General features: G+C 33.3%; 2 protein-coding genes across 2 annotated transcripts; one reads left to right on the forward strand and one right to left on the reverse strand.

The window, feature by feature from the left end:
* Positions 1–794: 794 nt before the first annotated feature.
* Positions 795–4,673, forward strand: LOC18053797 (coumarin 8-geranyltransferase 1b, chloroplastic). Its single transcript, XM_006450258.2, has 12 exons — positions 795–885; positions 1,906–2,204; positions 2,287–2,370; positions 2,477–2,551; positions 2,649–2,732; positions 2,884–2,973; positions 3,205–3,306; positions 3,494–3,592; positions 3,692–3,763; positions 4,045–4,140; positions 4,235–4,339; positions 4,440–4,673. The coding sequence occupies exons 1-12, from the start codon at positions 825–827 to the stop codon at positions 4,479–4,481; spliced, it is 1,209 nt and encodes a 402-aa protein (XP_006450321.1). The 5' UTR covers positions 795–824; the 3' UTR covers positions 4,482–4,673.
* Positions 4,674–5,941: 1,268 nt separating this feature from the next.
* Positions 5,942–11,066, reverse strand: LOC18053798 (monogalactosyldiacylglycerol synthase 2, chloroplastic). Its single transcript, XM_024192444.1, has 7 exons — positions 10,782–11,066; positions 10,425–10,597; positions 9,972–10,133; positions 8,517–8,621; positions 6,465–6,494; positions 6,258–6,320; positions 5,942–6,011 (listed from the first exon to the last, which is right to left on the reverse strand). The coding sequence occupies exons 1-7, from the start codon at positions 11,064–11,066 to the stop codon at positions 5,942–5,944; spliced, it is 888 nt and encodes a 295-aa protein (XP_024048212.1).
* Between the last annotated feature and the right edge of the window lie 240 nt (positions 11,067–11,306).

Here is an 11,306-nt window from a genome sequence, read left to right on the forward strand (position 1 = left end):
TGATGATGATGATGATGATGATAATAATAATAATAATGACATTTAAAATAATAAAAATTAATTGTGATTTGAATAAGGGTAATTCAGAAAATATAAAAAAAATTAGAGGGATATAAAAGTAAACTCATGTTTCATTCTCATTTCTTCATTTCCATTCCCAACTCCCCCATGGGAATGAAATTCCCATTTTTTATTCTCAAATTTTGTGAGACCTACACATTTTATTCAAATTTCTAAATTACATTTTGTCAAGTAAACATGAGTTTCATTCTCATTCCCTAAACCCTCAAGTAAACACACTCTAAATTATTTTGATACGTGGCACCTCTTTTGAGAATTATTTTTTATTAAGTTTTGAAATATTTAACATTATTTAAAAATATTACATTATATCACTATCTATTTAATGATATAAAATTTATGTCCTAGGTGATTTGTCACGTACCATTAATTATCATCCGTAAGGTGTTGTTCATTTTATTATATCTCCAACGTCATAAATCATAATTAATTTGTAACAACCAAAAAGCAGTTTAATTACCAGCCGCCTGGAAGGAAAATTTGACCTACCTACCACAATTTATTGTTTTTAATTCCCAAAGCTATCCGATCATTTTATCTCTCTGTTTTCATTTTTTTAATCTTTTTCCTTTGACTAAATCAGATTCAGTCATTTTCTTATTCGGGTGTTTTTAATATCTTTTATTTATTTATTCTTTTTTTGCGAGTTGCATGGGCGTTCACATAGCATTGGACAACTATTTATTGAGTGTTTGAAATGAACATTTGCAAAGTAGAACCAAGTCTAGGAGAGAGTGGAAATCATGCTTCAAATGCACTCGAGTTCGAGCTTCTCTCTAAAATACCATCCTTTACAAAAGGCTGGTAAGTCTCTTGTCTCGCCATGAGTGCTCATTCTAATATTTTACTGACACTTATATTCATTCTAATTGCTTAGATTCATTCTAATACAAATATTACTTTTCTATTCTGGCTTTTTGCTTCCCTTATCGAAATAATTTATATCATTTTTCTTCTCGTGAAGGGATTTTTGTCTTTATATATCGTAACCATAAAGGTATACCGTAATTAAGTACAATAAAAATTTGATTATTAACGTACTTTTCAATAGTTTCTATCGGTAAGTATTACTTTTATGTAAGTGTGTAAGGAGAGCTGACATGAGAAAACAGGTATTAGTTAATGTCCACGAGCTTTTACACGATATTAAAGCTAACTTACGAATGAGTGAAATTTAAACTATTTTTTTTCTACAAAATTATGATCATGTAAAAAGATTGATTTGCACGTGACTGCAGGTGTCAGGAAGATTATTCCACATGAACTAAGAACGTATAGATCTTTAGCTAAGGATAAAAGCTTGAGAAAATTTTTAATTCATGAAATAGTTTTTGAGTATAAATCAGTCCATGAGTTTCTACATGTTGTTTTTCCATTAATTAAATTGATTGCCGCACGGATGATATGGCGCCGCCAACGAAGTAAAAGGATAAGTGCATAGGTTTCAATTGCTCTCTTGATTCTATCGTAAAATTGCAGCCATTTCCTCGTCACATTTTTGTTACTGTAATGCATTAAAAATGGTAGTTGACCATCAATAAAATATTTTCTTTCAAAGAAATGATAATATTGTAGTATAAACAGTACTGTGATTTTGTGTAGTATACAAATATTGTAGTATAAGCAGCACCTTATTATCTTCTATTTTGATAGTGTTCAAATATCAGTATTCTTACTACTGATTGATATGAGGAGGATCACAGTTTGGTCAATATAAACAAATTCCCTCGAACTTCATTTATTTATAATAAAGATGAAGCAGTTGTATTTTGAAATAATTTTATGTAGTAAATTTAATTATATATATCCTTCTGGCCATTTCAGGTTCCATTAAAACACTCGAATCGCCAGTGACACATATACATGGCGTCCTGAACAGAAGTCAAGAAAAGAAGTACGCCATCAAGTGCTCCCAAAGTAATTCATTTTATAATTTGACCAATAAAATTGCAAGCAGCAGAAACTGTAAACCATTCAACAGTCACCGGGCTCCTGTCACGTTACAAGATGGTTATGCATCAAAATCTGAGGATGATGATAACTCCAACAGCTTTCTGAATGTTTTTCTCAAGAAATTTCATGCACTATACCGTTTTATGCGTGCTTATGCTTGTGCCGGCGTTGTGAGTGTCGTCTACTCTTATCCTTCGTTAAACCAATACATACGTCATGCATGAGTTTTTATTTTTTGTTTTTATGTATCAGATTATAGCAACAACATCGAATTCTCTTCTACCTGTACAAACACTCGCCGACTTGACTCCCGCATATTTCACTGGATTATTGGAGGTATATATTAAGTGACAGAGGCAACAAAGTTTTATTTTATTTTTTCTAATTTGGCTGTAATGATGATTTACTTGAACGAGAAATTAATTAATTCTTGAAACTTCAGGCTTTGGTGCCAGCAGTATTGATGCACATTTATGTCGTGGCCATAAACCAGTTGTCTGATGTTGAAGTAGACAAGGTATTTTATTAGAGATAACAACATCAATTTCTCTTTGGTGCTTGCATAATTTTTTGACCAAATTTCCTAATAAATCAGCTAATTGATTTTGCCAAAGGTTAACAAGCCTTATCTGCCCCTTGCTTCCGGTGAAATTTCAATTGGTACTGGAATTGCAGTTACTTTAGCATCTGCATTGATGGTAAGCATGTGCCAAAATTTATCCGAAAAGTTTTTCAAATTAAGTGGCTTGACTTTTCATTTTCAAATTGATTTGTATTTATCAAGAGAAGGTACCATCCAAAATTAAAGATGTGTTGTAACCCTTAAATCCATTGATCTGCATTTTTCAGAGCCTGGCTTACGCATTTATGATTCGATCTCCACCGTTTATTTGGGCCGTCATCGCATGGATTTTTGTTGGAACCGCTTACTCCGTCCAAGTAACCCTTCAATAATTATCATTGTTGTTATCATTCTAAATTCATTTGGAGAACGATATTATATATCGGGCTATCTGACCAAATGAATTTATATTATAATATTGGGCTAGATTATTGGGCTATCTCACCCATTCCATCTGGGTTTCTCTCTAGCTTTGCATTTCTAATAGAAAGCTCGTCACAAAATTGGTTACTTCAAGTTCGTCTAATTGGTTCTTTTCAATATTGCAGCTTCCCCTTCTCAGATGGAAGGGAAATTCATTTCTAGCTGCTTTCTGCATGGTGTCACTAAACGGACTTCTAACACAATTTCCTGTCTACGTACACATCCAGGTACATTAAAATTGTTCATGTTGTTAATGCAGTGCATTATAATGACATAATTTGGTCCTATTAGGCATACTCTCTATAATGAAATCGATAATTATTATATAAATAGAACTGTAAAATAAAATTTATATTATAGTATCTTTTGATTTCTGTGTTTTCCTAATGAGGTGGATTTGAAACATGTTCACAGAAATACGTGCTTGGTAGACCTCTAGAAATATTTACAAGACCACTGATGTTTGCAACTGCTTTCATTTCCTGCTTCTGCGTTGTGATTGCATTTATCAAGGTAATTTAGAAATTTACATATATAACGTACTTGGGAAAGCTAATATAGCTAAAATTTATAAGTTATTTCATAGACTTGCTTGTTTTTGGCTTTTTGTAGGATTTACACGATGTGGATGGCGATAAAAAATTTGGCATTAAAACCCTCAGTGTCATGCTTGGGAAAGAACGAGTGAGTAAATTAGTATAAATTTCATCCCATCATTTTTTACATTTGCCGCAAAGTTGGAGGAAATTAAGTCATAAATCATTTGAATTAAGACTAAAGGAATTTTTTCCCTTGAGTTAATACCAGTAGTAATTGTATTCCAAATTTTCTTCTTTGTTATTTTTTAAAATTTTGTTTCTTCTATTAAAAAAAAAATTGTTTCTTTTTATATGCGTCTCAAATCTCTTAGAGAATCAATTACAATATTAAATTGACTTACAAACAAGCTATTCTTTCCTCAAAAGGTATTTCGGCTTAGTGTTTCTATGCTTTCAATTGCTTATGGCGCTGCGGTAGTAGTTGGAGCTTCTTCACCTTTACTGGCAAACAAGCTTATCACGGTAGGGTTTGTATTGATTTTCTCAAGATTTTTAGCCTCCTATATATATGCTCAAATGTGATCTTTATCACTTCAAAATAAAAAAATTCATGCAGATAATAGGCCACTGCATACTTGCTTCCATTTTTTGGCTTCGAGTCCGAGCTGTTGATCTCTCTGATAATGCATCAATACTTTCTTTCTACATGTTCATTTGGAAGGCAAGTGATTCTACTTAATTTGATTGTTAAATAATGAATCAAATTCATGCAAGTTCTATTATTTAGTTACAAACTGACTTTTTTGTTATCGCATCTGCAGTTATACTATGCTGAATACCTCCTTATCCCATTTGTACGCTGAGAGTGAAAGAAGGGCACGGTTTTCTGCACCTGCATTCCTTGCTTTTAGCAATGATGGTCGTGCTTTTTTAGTTTTATGATTTACTGGAGAATTACCAATTACATATTTAATGGTGTTGTTTTTGTATCGTTTGGCTAATCTCGCTCTAGATTATTCCTCTTTCTTAGTGGGATTCTACGCCTTCTGAGATTTAATAAAGCTCATCTCTCATGATACTAATGGTTTTTGTTGTTATCTATTTGCTGAACTTTTCTTGGTTGTTTTTTCTTAGTTTGTTAAGCTATTATTTTTTCACGTTGTTTCAATATTTCGTCTAACTTGAGCATTAAGGCTCACTCTGCTCCTCCTAATCAGTTTATCATCACTAGCATGGGGTTGTTCGGTGATTTTTGTAATACTCTGTTATGAAGCGCAAAAAACAATTTATGATGTAATGTTCAAAGCTCTATTCCACAGACAAACTATTTGTTGATCATATGCGAACTCAAACTGATTGAACAACATTATTGTTGTTTGATGTTTTGAGAATTAACTGATCAATCGCACTAAAGCAGATAACATAACATATGCGCCAAAGAATGATTATAACGACATATGTATATATAAGCAAACTCGCAAGACAAGCATTAACTTTATAAGGGACAAAAAGAAAAGAAATACAGTCCAAATGACATATCATGTGCGTTTGAGAATGATTACAATGATATATGTATATATAAGTAAACTCACAAGAGAAAAATTCGTTAGAGAAAAAAAAAACAAGGAAAGAATTACGGTCTAGGGAAATACAATGAGCTTTACCCCATAAGATATGCATAGACTAGAGTATCATCATCCAACTAAAGAAAATACTGTCCCAAAAGGCAGGACAGCAAAAACAATGGACAAAATATCTAACCAAAGCCGTATTTTAGAAAATTATTGGCATCAAGAGAAATAAAAAGCCGTACATTGCAATACTGAACGGTCCAACACTCATCTATTTAAGCAACGTGGTCTTATTCTCCGAGAAACCAGTTAAGTTGATAGACCTTTCAGCTTGACGATTTATCACAACAATTTGATGGGGTGGTGGCAATACAAAACAAGTCTGGTAAGTAGATTGCAAAACTTAAGTTTGATGTCCAATTAGTATTAATTATTTAGCGAAAATCCCATTCATTGGGTGAACTCCATTGTTTTCAAAGAACCAAAGATGTTTATTTTTTCCATAGTGGGTGGGGATGTTTCCACCCCACAATTTGTGCAAATTCACCCATTCTAAAAAGTTATCGACAAAGAGTTCACATTATTTTTTAAAATGCAAAATCAGAAATTTTTTAATTAATCAATTAGATTGTTCTCATAACCAATATATTTCAAGATATATAAATACTATAAATTTCATAACCAATATAAATAGTATAAATTTTTTGGTAGAACAAAGCATGCAACCCATCAACTCCAGGTGCCTTCAAAGGCTACATGCTAAATATAGTACTTCGAATCTCTTCATCATCAACCGAAAGATCAATCTCACAAAGCACACTGCTGTCAACAGATAGAAATATACCAGAACACGTATAATTTATAAAGTCCCCACCTTCAGCCTTGAACAAAACGGTGAAAAATTTCACAACATGCTTCTTTATTTCTTCTTTATCATACAACCATTGACCTTCATTATTTTTTATGGCTTCCACCTTGTTGTATCTCCTTCTGCTAATAGTTTTCTTGTGGAAAAACATTGTATTCCTATCCCCGCATGAAATCTAATCCCATCTTGATTTTTGAAACCATAATAATTCCTCCTGGGCAAGGACAACTTCCAACTCCTTCCTTAGCGTGGACTCAAGATTCGTAAGCCCATCAGAGAGTGGACAATGCAATTTTAGTAAACTAAATAAAACAAAATTAATGATGAGATTAATGATGAGCTAATGAAATTAACAAAGCAATAAACAAAATATAATAAAGGGAATCTAAGGTCAAATGCAAAGATATATAATGGTAAAGGGGTAGTTGGGTTCTAAACTCACTTACTGGTTATTGACTATCTTTCAATTGAGGCGCAGTTGTTGCAGCATTTACTACAGCGCTAGACAGAATCTCTAATGCATCCTCAGCTGTCGTATTTTAATTATCTTATATCTACATGCAATTTAAGTGTGACTAGTTGTTAAACTAACATTAGATATAACATTATACATTTTAGACTCTATTTGCCTTACATGGTGAATTTCTAAGTGTAGTTTTTCACTAATTTTAAATTAAACACAACCCTATTCAAATTGAGATTAACTCAACTTGGAAAACTCAATCTAAAATCATGTATTGTTTTAATTTGTTCCACTAAATCAGATATTTTTTAACCTCTTTCTTAGCTAGTATCTATTAAATTGGTAGTCAACCAAAATAGGGAATTGTAATAAGTAAAATTAAAACAAAATGTTATAACAGGTTCTAAGCAACATATACATGTCAGTCAAATAACTATTAAGCCTATTTAAAACCCAACTAAATTAAAGTTTAGCTCATAATGAGTTTAAAAAAAGTAATAACACAAGTGTTTGCCATTAAATATATTTCAAAGAGAGAACAAAATAAGCAAACAAAAGAAAAATTTGAGATACAAAAGAACCAAAACGTCACACTTTAGTCTTCAGTTCTCTCTCATTTTCTCCACGAATAACGCCTCTATTGCAGCTCTAAAATCTCTCTTTTTATTCTCTTTACCTCCGTCAACTGTCCTCCTCCTATTTTCTTAAAATGTGCTCTTTTATATCTTGGAATTAAGACAACAAAAAAGTATGAGGACACTTGTCTTTTCTTGGCATCTTAAGACCGCATTCTTTTTTGTGCTGTCTGCCACTGGTTTGTTTGCACATGGCAGTGGTAGCGCAATAACGGCTGCAGTTGAATTTGTCTGTTAGCATGTGAAGTCTGGACAACTTTTGACTGTATTTGACCCTAGATTGCTGCAGCAATTGCTACAACATTCTCTCTGGTTCATACTTGTTTTTGTTCATACGCACATTAGTCTTTTGTCATTTTCTACAGGCCTATGGCTGCAGCAATGCAGTCCTTCTTCTATAGCATTCCAAGGAAAAAATCCCTTTAATCTTAATTCAAATGATTTATGGCTTAGTTTCCTCCAATTTTGTAACAAATGTAAAAAATGATGAGATAAAATTTATAGTAATTTACTCACTCGTTCTTTCCCTAGCATGACACTTATGATATATTTACTTATTCGGAATGAGAATAAGAGTTAGGGAATGAGAATGAATAATGTATTTACTTGCTTAAATAAGAGATAGAATGAGAATTAAAGTAGTAGACCCCATTTAAAATTGAGAATGATTATTAGAGTTCTCATTCCCATGAGAGAGGTGGGAATGAGATTCACATTCCCTAAAGTGACTATATTACCCCAACTTAAATTTTAAAATTCTCATTTTATTCTTTTATTATTATTATTATTATGAAAAATAATTTTTTCATAATAATAATAATAATGATTATTAATATAATGATTATTACTATAATGATTATTATAGCAAACTAAGTAAACACATCATTAGTATTTTAATGCCAAATTTTTTATCGCCATCTACATCATGTAAATCCTGTAAAAACCAAAAACAAGTCTATGCAATAACTTATAAATTTTAGCTATATTAGCTTTCTCAAATACATTATATATGTAAATTTCCAAATTACCTTGATAAATGCAATCACAACACAGAAGCAGGAAATGAAAGCAATTGCAAACGTCAATGGACTTGTAAATATTTCCAGAGGTCTACCAAGCACGTATTTCTGTGTACATCAAACCCACCTCATTAGGAAAATCCAGAAGATCAAAAGATACTATAGTATAAATTTTATTTTACAGTTTTATTTATATAATAATTATCAATTTCATTATAGAGAATATGCCTAATAGGACCAAATTTTGTCATTACAAAAGACCCGTATCAAAAACATGAACAATTTTAATGTACCTGGATGTGTACGTGGACAGGAAATTGTGTTAGAAGTCCGTTTAGTGACACCATGCCAAAAACACGAATTCGTGACTCTTCTAGGCCAAAATATGAAGCCCTCTTGGCTACCTCCTTCGATGGGCAGTAGCATCTGTTTACCCTAGGATGAAACCTGAATACAAATTCAGTGTTAACACATACTCCGTTGTATCATTGATAGAAATGTTAACATAAATATGTTAATAATATTGATTTTGATGATAACAAACCTTAAATGGTTTTTTGATAAAAATGTTGGAGCTATTCCTTAATAAACGAAAGTCTTAATAATCATTCCATTCATTTTTTCATAAAAGATGGACTTTCAAATTAGAAAAAGATTTTCTGTAAAATCTGGTTTAAAATGTAATTCTGGATATAAACGGTGAACCGTTTATTTAAAACGGTTAACCGATTAACACCAGAGAGCAACGCATTGCCTAAGCTCTAACCGTTTATGAAAAACGGAAAACACAAAAGATGAGAAGGCTACTGGAACTTAACGGTGAACCGTTTATTTAAACGGTTAACCGATAACATCCAGAATTGAAGGTTGTCCTCCTTTGGCACTGATTAACAAAACCGGATAAGGCTAAATTGTTTTGCAGGTTACTGGAAACAAACGGCGAACCGTTTATTACAAACGGTCAACCGATAATATCCAGAGAAGTCACTTCATGCAAATCCTTAACTGTTTACTTTAAACGGATAACTGATATTCATCTTGCAGGTCCCTGGAATTTAACGGCGAAAGGGTAATGCTAAACGGCAAACCGTTTATTTGAAATTTGGCCTAACGGCAACTTTTGACCAGCCTAAACGGTGAACCGTTAATGGTTAATGGCGAACCATTTTCGGACCGACAGTTTGCAACATCTAATTTTTCAGCTCCATATATAAATAAGCTCATTCAAATTCAAAGAAGGTTGATCACAACACAATCATTGAGCTTATATTCGAGAATACAATCTTCATAAAGCTTTAAACACATTCTTGCTTCATCTATTCACACATTGGGCATTGATTTGTAATCTTAAATATATTGTGAGAGGCAAAACAAATCTAAAATCTTCTGTTTTGAGTGATTGTAAGTGTTGGGATACACTTGGGTTTAAGAGATTGGGATAATCTCTTGTTGTAAAGGTTATTGACACCTGGAAGTCAAGTGTAAGCATTTGAAGCCTTGGAGGCTTGCTTAGTGGAATCCTCAAGCTCGGAAAGCTTGGAGGCGTGGACGTAGGCAAGGTTGGCCGAACCACGTAAAAATCTCAGTGTTTGAATCTCTCTTCCTTTATCCTTTTTATTTAGGTTAATTCATTTGTTATTGCTTTGAATTTGTTTCATATTTGCGTTGAGTTTTAATTATAAATTGAATAATTTTTTAGAATTCCAATTCACCCCCCTCTTGGGTTGCATAACTAGTATTTCAAGAAAGAGTCACATAGATGAAAAAGCAGAATTCCAAATGACTTTGTTAACTCACCATGTTGGATGGCAGGTGTTGAGCTCTGTGATGACAGTAACAAAAATCACTTTCTTCTGCAGACCTTGCCATTTTAGAACCCTCAAAGGAATGTGCTGCATCAAAGGAAGAACACTAATGATAATGTTCTGCTTGTACTCCATGAGCCCCACCTCCACCTCCCTTCAGTCACAGAATACAACAAATTTAGAAACTTCCACAGCAATAAGAATTCACTTTTCACGTCCCCTCTACATCTTGCGTGCCTAAAATGTGTTTCCTGATCAACTCCAGCTACCGACGTAATTCATTTTTGCTTAAATGAATTTTTGTGCACTTATCACTGGTTTTTGTTGTTTGATTTGTGAATCTTAATCTATATACGTCCCACTTGTAGCTAATTTATCATCAGCAACGAACATGAACACTTTCAAGACTAAAAGTTAAGGTGTTTCGATATGAAGAAGCACATACTTGGCATAGTAAGCAGCCATGGCAGCAAGATAGCAGCTGTGTATCCATTTAGGAGAGGTACTACGAAATCCAACCTTCCATAACTGTAGATGTTTCACCATGAACTTGTAAGATCTCTCCAAATCATTCGACGGCCACCCGGCATACTCTTTGCAAACGTCTTTTACAAATATCTGAAATTAAAAAAAAAATGAAGAATCACATCAGTTGACAAAATCACAAATCAAACAAAAAAATTTCAAACAAGAACCCAGATGGAGATGGGAGGTAAGCTTGGGGATTCGAATTATGCTGAAAGAAAAATTTTAGAAATGTGTTAAAAAAACAAATAAGAAGAGAGAAAAGAAACGAAATGACCCTGTATTCTTCACCAAATTCAATCTTGAAAGCATCACGAATGGCCTCATCAGCAGAAGCTCTGTGACCACCACCGGCATCACTCATAAGAATCAGCACGCTCTTGGTCCTCTCGGCTCCAATCGGCATGAGCTCCACGGTGCTCTCATCATCCTCCTCGTAATTATCATCCCTATCGAACGAAAGATTGCCACTGCTGCTCGTGCTGTGATTCCCGTAAACTCTTTCCAACACCTTCTCTGTTAAAGAAACTGCCTTCTTTGGATACGCCACCGTCATCACCATGACTATTTTTGAGTAACAAGAATCAACAACGAATAGAATTTGAATGAAAAAATGACCAAACCATCAGATTTGCTTTTCCCGCCACCGGATAATAACGGCATTTTTTTTCCCGGCGGAGAGGGTGTGGGACAAAATAGACAGTGGTATGTTGAGTGTATTAAGGTTGTGGCAACACGTAACGTGCTTAGTTCGCAAAAATGCGTGTGTTGGTGTTTTAAAACAAAATGGAACAAAAAGGAA

Source organism: Citrus clementina, unplaced genomic scaffold (assembly GCF_000493195.1).
Source record: "Citrus clementina cultivar Clemenules unplaced genomic scaffold, Citrus_clementina_v1.0 scaffold_1, whole genome shotgun sequence".
Classification (NCBI taxonomy): Eukaryota; Viridiplantae; Streptophyta; class Magnoliopsida; order Sapindales; family Rutaceae; genus Citrus; species Citrus x clementina.